At 41.3% G+C, this 20,516-nt stretch overlaps 1 protein-coding gene across 3 annotated transcripts in view; it reads right to left on the bottom strand.

Annotated features, from left to right (window-relative positions):
- Positions 1-1,684: 1,684 nt before the first annotated feature.
- Positions 1,685-20,516, bottom strand: part of LOC138526169 (uncharacterized) — a 273,227-nt gene continuing 254,395 nt past the window's right edge. For all 3 annotated transcript variants that reach the window (XM_069636579.1, XM_069636580.1, XM_069636581.1), the window contains exon 7: positions 1,685-3,016. In XM_069636579.1, the coding sequence (XP_069492680.1) occupies positions 2,708-3,016 (309 nt within the window). In that variant the 3' untranslated portion in view covers positions 1,685-2,707. The remainder of the gene's footprint in view (positions 3,017-20,516) is intronic.

Below are 20,516 nucleotides of genomic sequence, written 5' to 3'. Positions count from 1 at the left end.
AAGGTATTCATAGAACTGATCAAGCTGATAGTGCGCATAGAACTGAGCGAGTACATGCAACGGATGGAATGCACAGAACAGATAGAGGGCACAGAATGGACACTACAAAAAATGATTAGAGTGCATGGAACGATATCAAGTGCATACAACGATCGGGGTGCATAAAATGGTTGGAGTGCATAAAATGGTTGGAGTGCATAAATCGGAGTGAATAGAACGGTTTGGAATACATGGAACGGTTTGGAGTGCATGGAACGGATTGGAGGGCATGGAACGGTTTGGAGTGCATGGAACTTTTGAGACAGCATGGAACGGTTTGGAGTGCTTGAAACGGTCGTAATGCATGGAACAGTCGGAGGGCATAGAACTACTTGAGTGTGCTCGATCTCAAGCAACTAAGGTAAACCACCATATCACATCTCCATGCTTACTCTTTTCTTTACACCACCACTCAACTAGAACACGGCGATACTATGACACCATTCGTTATAGCTGTTTTTATACCATCATTTGCTTCATACTCCCCATCATCCTAACTAAACACAGCTGGTTACACACCCTCCAGCCTAGGCGTTCTCCTCATGCCTAACACAGCCAGAATCAGTCTGGATAACAACCTGCCAGAACGAACACATGATCTTGATCAACCACTACACCTACCGCTAAGAAGCAGCTATCACACGAATGCCACACCAGCTGCACACATATCCGGTGCTCACTCGCACCTTATGACTTTCTCTCTTCTCTCTACTGATTTGAACTTCGGTTCCCGAGGGCGTTCAACCTACCAGCGCCTTGAGATCATACCAATGGTACATAAGTAGCCATACAAATGCAAAGTACATTGATTTTGTTCCCTATAGCCCCAGTGTCTCAAGTGTTCTGTTCCTCCTCACTTGCGACACACTTTTCAGTTCAGTGATCCTATGTCTAATTACACTTTCCCTGGAGCAGCAGGCGGCATACCTTCATTAACATCAGAGACCAAATCCTGAGTAGACACAGTATCCATGGACATTTTCTGAATGTAGTCTATTATAGATTTCTTTTCCTGACCTTCAGCCAATCAGAAGTCTACTTGGCACTGTGTACCTTAATTTTAGCTGTGAACATGTAATCTGTTGCAGAATACCTTTGCACGTTGTCAGGGTCTCATTGATGTACTAAAAAAAAAAAAAACACCTGCCATGCTGGTTACTGGTAAACACAGTGTGCTGGACTGCTTGCATCTTGTACTGGACCTTCTTCCCCGGCAGTAATGTCTATATACAGGCTATCTGTGAGGCACTGCCTGTCGAGGGTTTACCTGTACTGGCCTTGCAAGGCATCGATTACACTAGAAGGGATGAGTACAGATCACCTGGCACATATTAAAGAGCATCGCCAGTTTCAGCATCATATCCCAAAACAGCAGCACGCATACGCCTACAACAGGTAGCACCATCTCACCAAAGTCACATGTCCTGTCTTGCGCTCTGCCACCCAGTGGGAGCAGTAGCCGAGACCCAGCAAGGCCAGTTGCCAGCTTTTACCTACAGTAAGCAGCAACAACTATCCGGTTTAGCTGTTGCAAAAGTATTTACTCACCACAAGGTATCAATCAGTAAGTGGAGCAGAATCCCCATATAAAGGTCACCATTGGTGGGGGTTAAATTCCAGACAGTGACACGTGGCACACACAGAGTTGATTGCTCTTATTTAATTATGAATCTGTTTTGGACTGCATTGTATCACATCTAACATATTGCCTAAATGTTTTCTGGGTAATCATACATTGCCAAGAGCTAAACTAAAATGGGCCAGACTTGGTTTCCTTACTCATGCAACCAGTACCATCTTGCAATCAGTCTTTATTAATTACCCGACTGTGGCACAACAAATCCCAGTTGGAGTTGTCTAAAGAAGACCAGATGATGGAGTCAAGACTGTGGGTGTGTGCTCTACAAATGCCCACATTCATTTGAATATTCTACCCTATTCTTCACCAGAAATAGCCATACTGATTAGTGAACCAAGGTTCGAAGACCTAATCAGTAAAAGCTTTGCTAACTTGGAGTGAACCTAAAATGTTGTAAGAGCACCTATCATTGTGCATATGCATGGTAGCCCTTCTGCGAACTTTCCAGACCCTATTCTTAATTTCAGCGTTGTGTTCTTTGTGCATTGGTAGAGCTGGCTTTCATATTGTATTTCAGAGCTGCTGGGCATGGGACACCTTGTTTGATGTAGAGCTGAGGCCTTACTACTGCCGAGGCATCAGAGTTTACCGGTCCCAAACTCACCCCATTTCATTAGGGTCCCACTTTAAGCCAACAGTGATTTGCATGCTGGGACTTGTAGTTTTTCATTTTCCATTATGATAATGGGTCTAAAACAGCTCACATGCAAATCATTGTTGTCTACAACCAGGGCTGCATGTTGGTGAGCCTAATGACAACAATGGAGATCAGCCTCTTTATACTGGGGCGTCGTGCTTGTAAATAATGAACAACACCTTGCTATCCATCATAAACCTCCAAATTAGACTCTTTCCACGTCCCTGCAATCCAAATCACAGTCTATTTGTTTGTTTCGTTTCTTAGGCACACATACAGTGCGTGAAGGCAGAAGCACAATTCAGTGGAGTGGCCTTACTGCACCTGCGATGGGGGAGATTGCTTCTCTAGTGTTTACACTTATGAATAACCAAACTCCTCAGTAACATGTCCTACTGAAGGGCAGCCATCATGAGCCTCTGGAACTTCTCAAGATCGCATGTCTTCATTAAGAACACTTTATGCTTCTTCAGTCGATCATCCACATCCAGGATCATCATCCCCCTGGTAAATTGTCCCCTGAGATCCACATCCACACCAAATTTGAGGTAGTCAGTGACAATGTCGTCTTCAATAGCAGCAGCCATGGCATACGAGTCATAGGACACAAAGCCAAAAGAGTGGAGCTGTGTTTTGGTTGATATCCGCTTCATGAACTTGCCTTTTAAGCTCTTTTGGTGAATCCAGTTATCAAAAAATTCCTGCGAGGAGTAAAGGATAAAGAGGTCAAACTAGAGACTGCCCGTGCAGAGACTCCTCTGTTTCATACTGAGGCTTTCAATTGATCTCATTTGATTGAAAATGTACATATAGAAAATTGATTGTGTTAACAGCAGGCTCTGGCACAGGCAAATATTATTCTCTCAATAGAAAGCAGTGAATATACATCAATGAAATGTGCAGTTTGCATATATGAAAGAAGAAACACTTCCATGTGGAAAAAAGACATACAATAGGCCTGAGAATCATGTTCTGCCCACATTATAGATACAAAGTTCACACAATTAAGTAAATTGCCCCTTTTATGAGCAATCATGAATGATTCTTAGGAGAACAGTGCAAGAAATTCTGCCTGTTCCACTCCAAACAGTAGTTGCAAACTACCCCTTAAAAAAGCCCATACTCACCCATCCTTGCACTAATGCCTGCAAGGGCTCCCACAGTGTCGCTGGAGCCATGCATATGCCACACAAACATACAACATGATCATGTCATGTTATAGAAGTCTTAGCGGTTGGGCGCGGTCCCTGTTTCATAAACAAGTGTGCCCAGAGAGCCTACCATTCGGTAGTAGGTTTTTCAGCGTTCTGCTCCAACAAACAGTTCCAAATAGGGCCAAAAGTATGCATTTAACAGACAGTATACCAAGCATATTGGTAGAAAGTGATATTATTTCAATATCTCTTTAAACCAGAAGTCATGGGGCCAGAGCTACAATCCTATCATGCTAATCACACATCTGTATACTACGGTCCTACAAGAACACACAAAGCTTCATGGAGTAAAAAAAAAAAAAGAATTACTTTTAAATATCCTCAAACATCCTCAATACTTTAGACAGTACTTTCCGTGTATGTACACCTCGGACCAGATGTTCCCTCTCAACTGACGCAAGCACATCTGGCAATATAACTACTGAATCTTCCACAAAAGCAATGTTTAACACAGAAAGTCTGGTTTAAAATCCAAGGAAAATAATATAAATTGTACCAGAACATTTAAAATGAGTTTTGAATTAAGCGTTTGTCCAACAACCATCTTCAATTTCAAAATGTCATATCTAAAAAGAAAATGATAATCATAGAGGTCAATCAATTTTTGTGTTTCAAAAACGATTCCTTAACAAGGTGCAGATATCCTTCATTCTGTTTAAAGCAAACCAGGAGGTGTATATCTAAGTACAAGTTAAAATGCATGTAACGTTATGGTGTACCACAATTCATACATATTCTCAGTCTTTATAGCATTACTCAAAATAGACAAGCAATAAAACAGAACTACTTTGCTTGGGCCAACCTGTCTGTACAAGTATCAATTTCCACACAGTATGCGATGTAAGCAAGTACTGTGTTGGCATCATGTACCAGTGCTCCGAAGTTCAAGGCATCAAAATCAACTGTATGCCCAAGGTAGCCATATTTGTACTTCAGAGTGTCTGGAAATTTCACTGGAACTTAATATAACACAAGAATTGTCCTGTACAAACTGCCACATTTACATTTCAGGAATCCCATAAAACCCACTTAGTCTTAGCATCTCACTAATTGCAATAGAAGAAAGGATCTTCATGGTACCGTGCTGCATATCACAAAGACCCGTCTCTGCAGAAAACTCTGTAGCAGAATCCATAACAATCTGTCTAAAAGCAGCTAAAAAAGCATCAAAAATCGGATCTACTTGCAATACCAAGGTATTGGCCCAACACAGAGCAAGCAGGGTCTGTACATTTCCTGACCTCTGCCCCCACCCAGCTACCCACCAGATTAGACATCCTTCATATCACCCCAACAGTCTCTGTACTTACAAATGAGCATAGGTAATCTTCCGCTTTCAAAAAGGCATTCTTGCTCTGAAGCTCTGCTTTAGTATCACACACCAGCCTAGACAACTTCTGCAATTGCTACATCTATCTAGGCAAAATCTACAGGGTTGCAACATGTTAGGATCGGGTGCTCAAGTGCCCTCTTCTCATTGCCGTTTCAAGGCTAATGGTGACTTTTCCCTGAAGGCACCCAGCTGCTGCCATTACACTACAACAGAAATGCAAGGCACTCTTACGGCCAGGACTGCTTGGGTGGGAAAAAGAACTGGGCACAATAAAAAGGGGGACCATGGACGGGACCTGCGGACAAACAACCTATCACTAGAACAGGAAAACACTCTTAAATATAAAGTGTGTATACAATGAGAACTTTATCAAGGTTAGCAAGTTATTAGCTCATGCTCTGAAGTCTAAGGTAAATAAAGCTTTTATTTACATACTACAAGACTCAAACCACAATTTTGTGCATGATGAAACCTTGAAGGCACAGATATTTTGGGACTTTTATTTGAGTCTTTCCTGATATTGACAATTTGTAAGAATAAATAGACATAGTTGTTCCTCAGATTTCTCAAGACCAGAGCAAGCTTTTGGAAGAGCCCATTAAAAAATAAGGAGATCCATTTAACTATTAAAACATTGAAAACAAATAAGGCCCAAGGACCACAAGAGTCTCTTGATCTATGGGCCATTTGCTTAGGAACTCCTAACCCCTTTACAAAAACATGTAAACACATTTCTGGACTCCTGGGAGATATACACTACCATGAGTAAAGTGGTGATTAGTCTTATCCCTAAGAGGGGCAGGGACCCCGAAGAAAGTGGACCATATAGGCCATTGTTCTGCTGAACACAGATGCCAAAATCCTTTCAAAATGTGAGTCAGCAGGTTAGAATGTTTGCTGCAAGGGCTCATGCATGCTGATCAAGCAAGCATCATTCAGGGTCATAATCTGTTTGACAATATCAGGAAGGTAGTGCATTTACTGCATAAAACGAAAAGGTTCCCTAAGGGCCCAGGAGTATGACTAGTGCTTAATGATGAGAAAATATTCAATACAGTTGATTGAACCTTTCCAAAAGAAACACAGAGCCCTGGGATTTTGGGAAACCTTTCTAAAACTAATCCTAGCCATTTAAAGTAACCCATCCTTCAGAATCTGAGTCAATACCACCTTTTCCCAAGTTCAGATTGACCAGTGGAACAAGGCACCTCTGCTCTTTTTGTCCTAGTTATGGAACACTTTATCAGAAGAATATGATGCAATGTGGGAAATCCAAGGACTATGACTTGGCCAGACGTGTGGCTGAAAGTAAAGATCTCTTCAATGTGTGACCAATTCAGAGAAAATGCTAACAAGCTTTATAGATGGTACATGACCCTTTGCAGTTACAGAAGATGAAGCTGGATTTATCAGGAGACTGTTGGCACCAATTTGGAGATGTTGGCTCCCTTATACACATATAATGGGACTGGGAGTGCCCTAAATTGCACATTTTGTGTTGCACAGTTACTGACTTTTCCAAGGGATCCAACGGTGATCCTTCTCGGCCTGCCAGTGAAAGAGGACTGGCCACTTAATTCCACTAAAGGGAATATGATAACATTATTAACCGCAAAGCTAGTCTTTGTATTTTTGTGTAGGAAACCTGATGGCCCACATAATCATTTGTGGGGGTAGAAGCTTTGGCAATTATTAGTCACAGAGAAACCTTCCATGAACCCGATAGGTCAGTCTGATTGGCAGCCTTTAGTTTTATCTTTTAAGAGTCTAAAAGCTGATATGTTTTTTTGTAACCATGTTTATTTAATGAATATTGAAGTCTAAAGTTTTAATGCTCTTCATTATGTAACTTCTACACTTGTCAAAAGTAAGGATTGCATTAATAGATCAGATGGTAACTCTTAAAGGGATGTTGGGGGTAGGTTTGGGCACAGGGTGGCATGGTAGTGTCTTTATCCGCATAAGTCGCATGTTTTGGACATGTTTATGTTTTAGGAGATGAAATTCAATAAAGGTCTTTGCGGAAAATAAGACCCATGAACATCTTTCAACTAAAACACCCAAAATTAATAAACTGGATAATAATAGGATCACAAGAAAAGTCACAATCAAAGCCACAGTGTGATCCAAAGACCTAAGCTCTATGGCATGTACATCTGAGGATGGATCCAAGACTAATGTCCCATTAACAACACCAATCCTTTAAATAACTCAGATGAATCTGGACAACAGGAACCTTGGCTGTCTTCATTTGGAGGGCCTACGATCGAAGTACATTGAGCTAAGTATACCACTTGATGCTGAGGACATTTAGGTGACATAAAAGTAGACGGAACATGGTTCACTTTAAACAACTCAAAGAAGGATGAAATATCCTTCTGTAGGAAACTCAAAGGCTATCCACAAGAACGAAAATACAACCAAGTCAAATTGACAGTTACACTTAATAACCTATTTCTGAGAAACAAAAATGTCTCCCAATGAATGTCTCATTTTTGCAATCTACGATTCATAAAATTCCCCAACAAAGAGTAATTCAAATGAGAGATATTGATTGTGTTGAATTTGTGGATAAGTATTACATGTTTATTGTATTGTAACGGTGTATTTTTATTCTCCCTTAATAGTGTATCATCTCTTTACATACAATGAACGTTTGTGTATGTTTGGATTTGTTTTATAGCCAGCATCTCACTCCAGACTGACCACCACGGACTCAAGATGCTATAGCAAGAGGTATGGTCAAAATACTATAGCAGACTCTAATCAAGAACATATTAAATATACAGAGGTAGTGCCTTACATAGAGAATGTTTAATGATCAATAACAGCCAGTTCGGTTAAGAGAGAAACATGTCCTCCACTGCAGAATAATTCAAATTATACTTGCGCAAGAAAAGAGTACTTGTCCTTAAACTTTGCATCCAGTATATTTACAGCCTATCGAGGTTCTGCAAAATATTTCTATTCTTTCTTGGAATACATATTGTAGCAGTCACTTTTGTATTCTAGGATGCTCAAGTGATTTTCTTTTATTAGAAAGGACCTACTGTTCCTCCAGGGGGAGTGGGCAGTAGAATACACTTACTTAAATGGTATTGTTTACATTATCTACCAGGTCACAATATGGTAGAACTAAGAGGGTGAATACTAATGGAATCAATAATATGCACAATCTTTTGAAAGATATGCACACGCTTACAAAGATAGTATTGATTCCAAACATATTGCTTGGTCTTGTTGAAGCCCAAAGGATATTGGCCTCAGAAAACCTTTTAGTGTTAAAAATGTATGACCCTCTATGAATGGAAGCATTGGGCTAACTAAATTAGTATGTATCCTCAAGATTATGTATTGGTTAGACCTAAACACTAAATTCCTGGGGGAGATGATCCACATGCCAGGGGTTTGGAAGATCGTGGGACTGTTAGTCCTCTTACAAATCTATTCTAATGATAAGGTTTTGGCCGGGGCCCAGTTAATGGACTCATTCTAATATGTTTTTTTATATTTGACGCCCAGATAATATACCTGCTCAATACAACCAAATGACTAACTACTGCACTGCAGCTATTATAGATTAGGTTTTCAGTTTAGGGAGAGACATGGAACAGGTCTACAGCTATAGGGAAGAAAACAACCATTCCCTTTAATACTGCAATACTTTATGAATCTCAGACTGAGAGCCCTTCTGCAATATAATGCTTCCACTGGGCTCTACAATGGAGGCACTAGGATCCCACGAACCAACAAACAATGCAGCAAATTACTAAAGTAGTGCTTGTGGACTATTTACACAAGAGGATGGAAGATAGAGAATCTTTGTCTAACTTTAACAGAGGAATACCAGACATTTGTGTTAATATTGCATGTTATGTTTTCCCTGGCAAGAAGTTGGGTAATCATATCAAACAATGCCATTTATAAGGAGGAGGTTAACAGGAAAATGTATGTAGTGCTAAAGAGGGTACAACACTGTGGTCTAATAGACACATTCTTCAAACCCCTTTTCTCTCCCTGCACAAAGGACTGACAAGACGCAGAAAAAATATATACCATAATTGAATAAATATAAAAAGAAATCTTAGATAGCCTACATTGATGAGAAATAGTAATAGTTCTAAAACAATACAACACTAGACACATCTGAAAACGAATACAAGGTGACTACTCTTATCAAGTAGCACACCAGAAGAAGAATACCGTTTCTGAAATAGTATAGGAGTATGTGCCACTCACGGTAGAATCAAGCTCAGATGGAATCACCTTAAACATGAACAGTGGATCCCTGGAAATCTGTACACATGATTGCAAAAATTAACAGGATGATTGTTAAGTTGAAACCTTTCAGAGCACTGGGGCCCTCACAGGCTGCGCAAATCCCTAATCAAACAGGTCTGTTGAGGCTGGGTGCGTTCCTGTATTCCATATTTCTAAGTGTTTGAAAAGGCCAGTACTATATGTTTTAAAAGCTTGAGAGGACCCACAAAATGTACTCTTGATGGCAATGTTAGATTCATCAGCAACATGTATGCAATAATTCTACAATTCTACTACTTGTCTGCCTGCAAAGAATTCTTAACATCTTACAGATGTGTCAAAGCCAAAGACTTGCAATAAATATAAATGAATAGAAGATTTGGGGATTCTCCTATAAACCGCATTAAATCGCTTATGACTGGCTGCAAGGTAGAGGTGATGACCAGTTTAAATATATGGGGATCACATCACCTACAATGTAAAACTGGCCTGGATTGAACACCAGAAAATACAGACACTGAAAACTACCATGAATACATTGAATAGCTTTGATGAAAAGCACAGCAGTTTTTCATTAGCGCCACAAGTTGACACAAAAAAAACTAGAATGACAGCAATTGCACCTTTTGGTGTCGAAATCTGGGCATTAGACTATTTAAAATGCCAGAAAAAGCTAGAGGACAAACATTTAAGAAGGGCAATCAATTTGGGACCCTGTATTACAATTACAGGAGGAAAGGCTAGGAATGAAGGTGGTCACAAAACAGCTCCAACTAGAAGGCATTAGGTACAGAGTGATCTTTCCATTTGGCCTCTCCGACAATTACAAATGCAAGAAACATCACATATCCACAACAAAAATGATTAGCCACATGTTCAGCTCTGACCAAAGAATAACGGTCATGGATGTTGAGCAAAGTGGGGTAAACTAAAGGAGGAATTAAAAGAGGAATGAGCAGCAGGCTGGGGGGAAGGACAGCAGACTTGAAACCAACCAACCTTGCATGAATAGTTTTTCCAGGACAAAGCAGGGGAGGTTCAGAAAGGAAGCAGGGCAAAGACCCTCTTCATATTGTACCAAGTGCAGAGAGGTCTCGACACACTCAAATGTGTGCCCAAATGTTTATACGAGCCCTCTAGCTTTGCGCTGAAGATCATATTTCTGAGATGGAGATCCATTCCAGTTTATTAAGATATATTTGAAATTGTCTACAATAAAGGATGTAGGGCATAAAGGTGGCATTCCAACAGAATTCAACATTGCTGTAATTTTTCTGGGCTACCAGTCTTGAAATCAACATCAGATTTGACATGGACCATTTTCCATGGGAGACTCAGAGGCGTCCATAACTATTCACTTCTCAATGATCTAAGACTCATTTCAGATTTGGAGACCATATGAAGGCATATCATCTGTATGAAGTAGTCATTTATATTTGTACCAATTTTGACATTTTCTAATGTTGATGTGAATAACTGGTTCAAAGCAATGCAAGATCAAATAAAGGGGAAGAAAGTGGGCACTCCTACTGTGTATCCTTTTGGATCTCTGTCTGGATACAGACCATTGTTATTAACCACACCAGACATGCCAGAATGTAATTAATTTAGAGCATTGCAGAATATCCCACCAAGATTCTTATGTTTTAGGTTTGCAAACACGCAGGGACTATTGGAAATTGTCAAATGTCTTCCTCTCGCCCATGAGTAAACGGGTTGATACCCAGTCTTTGGCAAATTACATTGCGTCCAGACCTCTTTGAGACAAATTCAACCTGATCTTTATCAACCATTTCACCGATATATATGCAAGCTTAATTAGTGAAATCAGTCTGAAATTGGCACGATCGCCCTGATCGCTTTTGGATTTATGCAAACAAAAAACTCACAGCTTTTTAGTCGACTCAGGAGAAATGGCAGTTGTAAGGAATTCATTCAGTGTTTCTTTGAGCACCACCAACAAATCTGCATTAAAGCCAATCCCACTAGATTTGCCCGTAGTAAGAGGCTTACAAGCCTTTACCTAGTAATCCACTGTTATGCTCGAAGGTTTTTTAATGTATCCTTGGCTTTAGCCCTCAAATGGAGCTTCATGAAACTGTCCAAATGTTTGCATACTCTTATTGCCATATTTTATGCAAATTCATTGGGCTCTTGGAGCCATCAGAAGCACTGTCAAGCATTCAAACCCCATTTGTATCTCTGTGCCTAAAACCAAATGTAACATGATGTCCCGGGATCATGAGCAAGTTTAAAAATATTATGTATTAATTCACAACCATTTATACATAGCTATTTGAATGTTCAGTCCTTCTGCTACAGAGAACAGATCCAGGTTAAACCATAGATCTCATACTTGTTTTAAAGACAGAGGGACATAATTATGAGTTCAGCAGCCCAGTAAAGAAGTGGCAGTCATTCGGTCGCAAGTAGCAGAATTACCACCACATTTACTGCACCACCGACTTCAGAGTTTGGCATTGCAGTGCAGGTTTTACCTCCAGCATAATGGTGGAAGTAAATCCTCCACTTTACGTCCAAAAATCATCAGGTTACCGTGCAGTATTATTTACCGGTCACGTTAAATTGCACCTTGAAACACCTTGGCTGTATAGGCACATTATAAATACTTCAAAAAATAAATTAATTAAATACACCCAAAATTCCTACAGAGTCCTCTGTACACCATAAATTGGGATTTAGACCGCCATACCACCACTCGTTTGGTGTGGCAGATCATTTTATGGGTTTGGTGAATTCGTTTTCATTTTGTGGTATATTTTTAATTTAATTTTGTCCCCCCAACCAACTGAGCATTACTGAATAGGGCGGTCTGCTGGGGTCTGCAGATATGTTTGGGTATTTTTCAGTATATTTTTTTATTCTGTTTGCTCCGCTGCACCCAGCCCTACAGATAAGGGGTGTATTGGCCACTTTTACTCCCTAAAAATAGGCAAATTCTCCCCCCCCCAAAAAAAAACGGGGAGTAAAAATACTCCCAATAAAGAAATTGGGAAATTGACATGTAGGAGCTTGTGCCCCTGCTTTCACCCAAACAGATCCATGGATGTGTTTGGACCAGTAGTTTGTGTAGTGCCACAGGAAGAAACGACTATAATTATGGAAGAGGTCAAATGAATCTTATGTTTACTCATTTATAAAATACTCCATTGGGAACAGTACTCGTGTTTTTACGCCTAAAACATAATTTTACTCCCAAGTTTCAAAAATAGGTAGTCAAATACTCAGACTTCAAAGTCTTATCTGGAGAACTGACTGCACCTACAACAAATGTCAGGAAACAGAAATGCTTTATTCATCTTCTGGCAAAATAGGGCACCTTGTAGCCTCTCTGAAAAGCCCAATGCAAAACAGTTTTTTTTATCAGTCACATTAGGCATGAAAACGTTGATGGAACTTTGCCAAATGTAGGTAGAGCGTTCGAATTCGGCAACTTCAGCTGCATGACATAATTGGTGAACTTTAATGGACTAGAACAAATTAGAGGAAAGCAGTTTTGCATTTTCTTTTGTTAAGTTTGATGTAATCTGAACTTTCCTGCTCTATTGCACATGTATTTATATATTCACACATGCTTACAGAAAACGCCATCAATTTTATGATTGGTTTAAAACAAATTAAAACTTCTACTTGAAATCTAAGAGTAGAATAGAGCTTTTCAGCCGAAAAGCCACACATGTCCCAGGCCCACCCATTAACCAACCCTCAAGACCTGGAAGTTCACTCCTTGTTCAGAGGTACTTTGTGAGGATGCAAATTAGCTACAAAGTGTGTAGGGGAGTGGGCATATGGACATATTCGCTACTGTGCTGGTTATATCGGTTCCATGTGTTTATACTTCGTAGCAGGTTGTGGGATGCTGCATGATAGCAACAGCTGACTCTGCCTTGAGTCACCCAAAAAATGCGTAATCTGAAGATTTGGTTGCTATGCACACACGCAGTTACCATTCTATTAACACATTTCTGACAGTGATAATTGTTGGTATGAAGGCATCTTTATTGCTATTGTTTTGGTCAATATACTCAAGTCCAAGGTGAGCAGAGGAAACGATTCTACCGATATCCATACATACGTGGTATCAGATGTATCTTCCACTTGTTTTCTAAGAAATGTAGACAAGTGCCTTCCCAACCAGAAATGCAAACATGTATGAGTACAATGCAGTAAATGGGACATTATGTGCGCAACTGAGCAATAGGATCAGCAAGTCATTAAAAATTATAGGTTTTGTTTTTACTTTCAAACATTGCGCACTAAAGGTAACCTAACACACATGTAGATAAAGGACTGGGGCAAGGATACAATATTATGACCATACTGCGATTCCATCACAGCCACGGCACACGTTCAGTACGTGATTTCACACGTCACAGGTAATGACATCACACGTATAGTGTGCGACGTCTCAGCACATTATAAAAAAAGTGTATAACATGGCGGCCAAGGACCCGAGAAATACGGGTCACCAATGCTGAACACAAACGCTTTATTACAATCTGAGGTAAGGAAAATAGTAGCATTTTATGGATTCCAACAGGGAATCCCAGGTTGTCAATAGAATCTTAAATGTTAACATTTTCCTAGCTTAAACATGCAGCCATACAAAGATGACTCCTTAGTCATGTTTGCGATAATGAGCAATTCAGCCGCACAGGATCTTTCCCATCTGCCCTCTCACAGTAGTAACTTTAATCAGATTACCACCAATGCCACCACAAGTAGAATTCTTCCCATATGCCAATTTACATTAATAGCCCTGCCAAAGCTCAAAGAGAAGTTGCTGGAGTTGGACCGCTTGCAATCACCAACCAGACTGGCGGCCAAGAAAAGATATAAACAGTATGCAAGCCAAGGCCTCCTTACTACTTCGCTGTGTAGCTGTTTGAAGCTACATAACTACCCTTTGATTCGTTTTATAACACGTCTGATTTGGTATCCTCCCGGTTTTGGAATACACAGGAGCCTGGAATGGCGTGTCTTTAAAGGACAGACTGTGCCACCTTTGTGGGAGTAGTATCAACACAGCAAGACATATTTTGATGAACTGCTTTACTTTAGCCAGAATATGTTAGAGCATATGCAAAATGTGCAAGTCCTGGTATAGACCAGTTTTGTTCTGCGATTTTCAGGGCGTTATCATTAGTAATAACTGCAGCTGCCTACCATATATGGCTGAAGGTTAAGAGACAGATTGATTCGATTCTTTTAACTTAATTTGCGGATGTCTCTTGTTTCCTTCTTACTGTTTTATAACTTATACAATGACATTTGAAATGTTTGGAATTTTACTGTTTTTTTTTTTATACGTGTCTTGTCAAGAAGACTGATATTTTATTGTACAATTATGTATCTGAATGTTTTATATGTGCTTAGTGTAAAAGGTGTGATAGGTACTCAACCTTGTAATTTAGGTAAGATGTAGTGAGTTATTCCAAAGAATGTCATATTCAGGCCTCTTGTACCCCTATTGTTATCTTAAACTATTTGTCTTGCCCCTGCACATCTCTCAGTATTACGACTGAAATTTGGAGTCTATGCTATGGTATGCTGTGTATTTTTCAATTTTCTTCATTTTGTTTCCACCTCTTTTATGTGTATTCCACTGTGCTATATGGTAAATGTGTGATAACTTTTGAATAATGGGCTCACACATTGTATTTATTTGCGTTGTCCACATGGATTGTAACATTATTGGGCACTGTTTATGCTTCTTTGTAACTTAGCTCAATATGATAATTTGCTATGTCTATCAACTATGTTAGAGCCTTGAAAAAGACCTAGTTGAAACAGTGTCGTCTCGTCTTAGACATGAGTATATTGACCAAAACAATAGCAATAAAGATGCCTTTATACCAACAATTATGACTGTCAGAAATGGGATAATGCCATGGTAATTGCAAATCCGCACAGCCATACAATCTTCAGATCACACGTTTTTTGGGAAACTCATGGCACAGCCACAGTGGTTGGTACCATGCAGCATCCCCAAACCTGTGTTGGTTGCTTGTGTTGTTCTTTTCCTTTTCCCCTCACTCCATTCCCACCCTACCCTTCCCCTCCTCTTGTTAATATTCCAGCACTACATCAATTGTCGTTATGCATAGTAATGTAACCACTTGTTTTGTCTAATTTTTCCTCCCGCCCCTCCTCGTTTATTGTTCCTCGCACTATCTGAAATGTCGCCAGGCTGATTACGATAGTATTTATCACATTCTGAATTGTTTCAAGGACTTGTAAGCATGTTACTGTATTCTCCCATGTACCCTCCCTCCTTGAAGCACTTTGCTTTGAAACACATTGGGTATAGGCGCTATACAAATAAACAATCAATTCAAACAATCAATTTCAATGTTCACATCGCAGCCCTTCGAAACTGCATAGCTTTGGCTTGGAACTATGCATGACCACTTTGACCAATTTTCACAACAGTTCCTTGGCTCACAATTCTTCTAATAGTTATGGTACAACAATATTTCACACCAGACCCCTCAGGCTTCCCTCGCCGAGTTAGAGCCTCTCTTGTAACAAAAACTGATAATAGGCCTCACAGGGTTCCCTTCCCCAAGTTTATGCCTGTCTTGGCAATGTTCACAAAGTTCACTCAACTTTGGTGTGGGGTCTATGGGGCCATCCTGGGTCTGTCCCCTGCCTGGAGGCCAGCCCTGTGCGTTATGTCTCTCACAGTAGTATTCACCAAATGCACAAAAACAAAGTCTGTACCTGAGCTTTGTCAGACCTGGGCTTTGTCAGAGACTTTCGAGAATGCTGGGTTTTCCTTCTTTCTCACTGTGTGACCATGCCGACTGGTTGCCCCTCTGGTTTTGTGGTATTAGCAAAGTTGACCGAAACAAACTGTTTGAATGTGAGCTTTGATCGAATATGATCATTGTGATAAAATCTCCCATTCGAATGGCATTATAGTGATCAAGGGGAGCGGGGGATGCAGGGGTGTCCCCCGCACCCTTGTTCACTATAATGTCAGTGGGGATTGCAGGGGTGTCCCCAGCACCCGACCGCTTAAAGATTTGTTTTTAAAAAAGAAAAAGGAAACGTACAGTGTTGGATCCCACCCGCGTCAGAGGGATGGATCCGACGCTGCAGGAGTGCAGGAGGAGCTGTGGAGGCAGCAGGGAGAAAAATTGTAAATTAGGGCAGTTTGGCAGTATGGTATGATTTGGGTTGTTTTGCCAAAGTGAAAACAGATTTGCAGCGAAATTGGCTACAGTCAATTACCCCACGAATGTTTATACTGCGGTCAAACAACCCACATCCCTCTACCCGATCTTGCTTCTGCATACTTCCTGGATCTTTCTTTTACCTTCATGTTGCATTAAATTTCCAATCTTGCCATTTTCACACTACAAGTCCCAGAATGCAACATGTTTGTTATTCTCCCACTCCGCTAGCTCGCCGCTGCAGCATTTTGGTGATCTTGGGAGCTTCACCTGCTAAACTGTTCACAATGTTCAAAAGAGGTAATTCTTCAGCCACGCACACGCCACTGTGCCTCTACCTCTCACCCTGCGTAGAGCAGAGTTGGCAGGTCCTTCAATGGGATCATACTGAGGTTGGATCTCACCACCTGCCCCTCAGCCACCTGGGCTTCTATAGCTCACCCAGGGAACAAGCACTGGTTTGGACCCTGCCAGCAAACTGCAGCTGTCCCTGTTCTGGCACCTTGGAGACAAGGCTAGCTCGCCACACTGCAGCCCTCCCCTTTACACACAGGGTCAGTGTCCTGGCACTCCGTCCTTCTCAAGACTCTCCAGGCTTCTCCCTCTGCCACCTCATCCTGGCTTCCACAGTCATTCCTGCATCCCCAGCTCGCTCAAATGGGTGTTTCTGGCCCCACCTTTTATACCTTGCTGGCTCCTTAACATGCTTCAGGTGTTGGTGATTATGGTCTTGTGCCTGACCTTGCCTGTCCTCAGTAGCGGGATATTGCCATAGAATAGGTAGGGCTGCTGCTTGCATTTTCCTAGGGGTAATCTTCATTACTCCTGGCTGTCACTTCCACCTCCCAGTACTTTGACAGTGTAAGGGGAAATGGGAATTTTGGGAGTTGTAGTGTTACACAGGGGTTATGAATAAATTGGGTAAATTACTGTCATGAAAGGGTGGATAAATATGTCGTTGTGGGTAAGTATGTTTCTTTATCATTTGTCTTTGTCCTGTGTTAGGTGTGAGGATTGGTCGGGTCTGTTAAGATAGGTGGATGATGGTTTCCATATTTTCCTTAAGGGAAAGTGCTGGGGTAGGATGGGACTTGGATGGCAATATCCCATGAAGCCTGAGGGTATGTTGGGCAAGGGGATATTGGAAAGGGGGCGGGGGGATATGATGTCTCACCCTCCAGTGTTCCTCCCGCATTCCCCAAGGACCCCCTGCCCAGGTGATCCTCCCTCACTTGTCTGCCCCCAGGGATGGGATCCAAGAGTGATGGCCCTTCGCTGGCCACCTGAACAAAGGATCCCCAGGGAATACTTGTGAGAATGCCCTCAATTACGGCAGCAGGATTACTCGACACAATGGCAGAATATTTACTCACCAAAGATGAAGACAAGAAAGCATTATTCTCACGCAAAGGAAGCACTATTCATGCCTTGAAAAGCCCCTCAGGTGCTCAAGAAACATTACGGCGGACATCTCTAAGTCTAGAAAAAGTATTGAAGAAAGATTAACTGGGAGAAAGTTACTATGTATAACTATCTAGAACAGGCCAATATACCAAGAGGTCTCCAGGTCCTATCTTCCCAGATTTTAACAATTCAGAGGATACAGACATTGGCCAAAAGTGGCAGTAAAATTTCAACCATAGCCCACTTGTCATGATAGAGCTACTTACAGAACCTGCTAATGGCGAACAGTCAAGCGTAGAGGAGCAATTAGGGATAATTAAAAAATGAAATAAAGGAGACGTCATCATCGGAAACAACTAAACAAAAACACTATAAGCAATGTACAAAATATTCCAAACCCACCAGGATGAAGTTAAACTTAAGAAGTCACAAACCTTTTTCAGAGACGACAGAGATTACAGGGAGGACAGAGGCTATACTTTCAGCCTAAGTATGAAGACGCAACTAATAAAAGTTTGCAGGAAAGCACACCAGCTTAATCGCCAGCAAGCTCAGATGAAGATAGTGACTCTGAAAGAATATCGATACAGAAGAAACCTCAGAGGGTACACCCAGTAAGAGGAACACAGAACCTAATACGAAGAATTATTTTTAGACCAAATAAGATTTTTAAAGAACAATCAGAGATCAGTGCCAAAGATTCTAAGACCCCCGTCAACAGATATGAGAACCGGAAATCCACAGCTAGTGGCAAGAGAGGGGGCAGACCTAGACATCGGATGAGAGCAAGACATATCAAGGGTAACAACAAGATCAGGATACAGGAGTCTCCAAAAACCGGGAAGGAAATAAATCTAGTACTAAATATGTGAGACAGGATACCATCACCCGTGGAAAACATTACTGAACCATCTACTAACAGTAACCCAATAGAAACCGAAATAGACATTCAAATGTGTGTGAAAAATAAAACTTAAGATATTTTTCATGTACAAACTCACCAGCCAAGAAAGCAGCGCACAGACCAGTTCACCGACTGTGGGAGATGTCAATAACACCAAACTATTACTATTCCCAGTAGCAGACCCAGAAGCAACAGACATGCAACTGCTACAGCAATCGGTCATTGAATCTGAAAACTTGCCAAGAGGAATTGAAGAAGAAAATAAAAGTGCATCCTTACTTCCACACTGTGTAAACGGATGATTATTAGTCTCCATACTAGACAGAAGAACTGGATGAGACAAACATTCAACTAGTACAGCAAGATAGCAGATCCTATTTAACCTGCTTAGGTTAAAGGAAAGCAGGTGCTTCTGGTTGTTGGTGTGATGCTGGAAATGCTTTGGAGGTCAGGGCCTCCTCGTTCCTGTGGCCCCACTTACTGTTGGTGTTTTTATTTTTTAGTGCAGCTCTTCATTTTTATTGTTATTGAACAATATCCATTGGATTCCCTTATGGCACCCATGGGTAGCAGAACACCCTTGTACCCCTTCTACCCCTAGTGTGTATTTTTGGGCTACTGTGTGTTGCCCACAGAACAGGTGTAACAAACTCATGGTGGCAACAGTAAAGATAGACACAAGTGATCACAGTTTAAGAGTGTTTATTAAACTGTATGCAGGTTGGAAAAATGCCCAATCTAAACCTTAATCTAAGATGGGAGCAAGCGTAGACCATCAAAGGAAAAAAGGCAGCCCTAGTGGCGTTTTGTCAAATACAAAAGGGCCTATACTAAGAAACATATTGCCAAACCTTACAACTAATACAAAAAGGGTGTGGGATAGTTTTTAAGAAAAGAAAGAAGTGTTCAGAAATAATATGTCAGGATGTGGTAGGCTGGCACTGCACTCTCTAGCTTCTCCAGCATGAGAGGATAGTTCCACTTGCAGCTTTCAGGACTATCGATGGCCAAGTCTCCTTTCTCTTGAAAGTCTCTAGCCTTTGATGTCCTGACGTATTCAACTAACAAACAAAAAATTCCTTCAACAAAATTAAAGTTTGTTTCTCGGTTGCACTTAGGGTGAGGATTTTTCACCCCTGGGTCCCACTCTTCCGGGCGCTGACCCCTCTTTACTTTCAGCCTCCCTCCACTGGGTTCACTATGGCTTTTCCTTTGGTCACAATCTTATTTTCTTTTTAAACAGTTCCAGTGGACATCCCTCGACCGGGTTCACTCTTGTCAACACACTGTTTCTTGGGACTTTAGACTTGCCCCCTTTTCGTCAGCAGCCCTCTTCCAGGTTCACTCTTGCCAACTTCACATTCGCATTAATTTCCACTGTTTGAAGGATTCCCTTCCCTTGCTTTCTCACACTTCTTAGGACAAAGGCTTTCGACTGTCCAGGGATTTTGCTTGACCTCCTGTATGACCACTTTGACCTTTCTTGACAGCTATTTTACGGCCTTCTGGTATCTGTAGTTTCCGACAGGGACTGACCAGGGTTTCAATGGTGCCGGCTCCCTTTTCCAGCTGGTGGTCCCATTTCTATGTTACAGTTCTTTAAGCTTTTCTTATTTTGCCACTTTGCAACTTTCATTCACCAGAGCCCGGTTCTTATCGGCTCGCCCCTCGACTCACCGGCTGTGATGAACCACTTGGCATTCCTCTAACTGGAATCAAGGCCGTTACCATGGAAACAGGAGTCTCCCTCGCTCCGGTTTATCGGTGTCGATATGCTCTGTGTACCATTGACATAGGCTGCAGCACACTTGGGCTATTGTCCTCGGCCTTACGATTCTCTCAACTGAGGGTTCCCAGGGTTTTGTTGAAGAGGGCAAGGTTGTGTCT

Source organism: Ambystoma mexicanum, chromosome 7p (assembly GCF_040938575.1).
Source record: "Ambystoma mexicanum isolate Mex_15411 chromosome 7p, UKY_AmexF1_1, whole genome shotgun sequence".
NCBI lineage: Eukaryota > Metazoa > Chordata > Amphibia > Caudata > Ambystomatidae > Ambystoma > Ambystoma mexicanum.
This window is presented reverse-complemented; position numbering and strand designations above follow the sequence as displayed.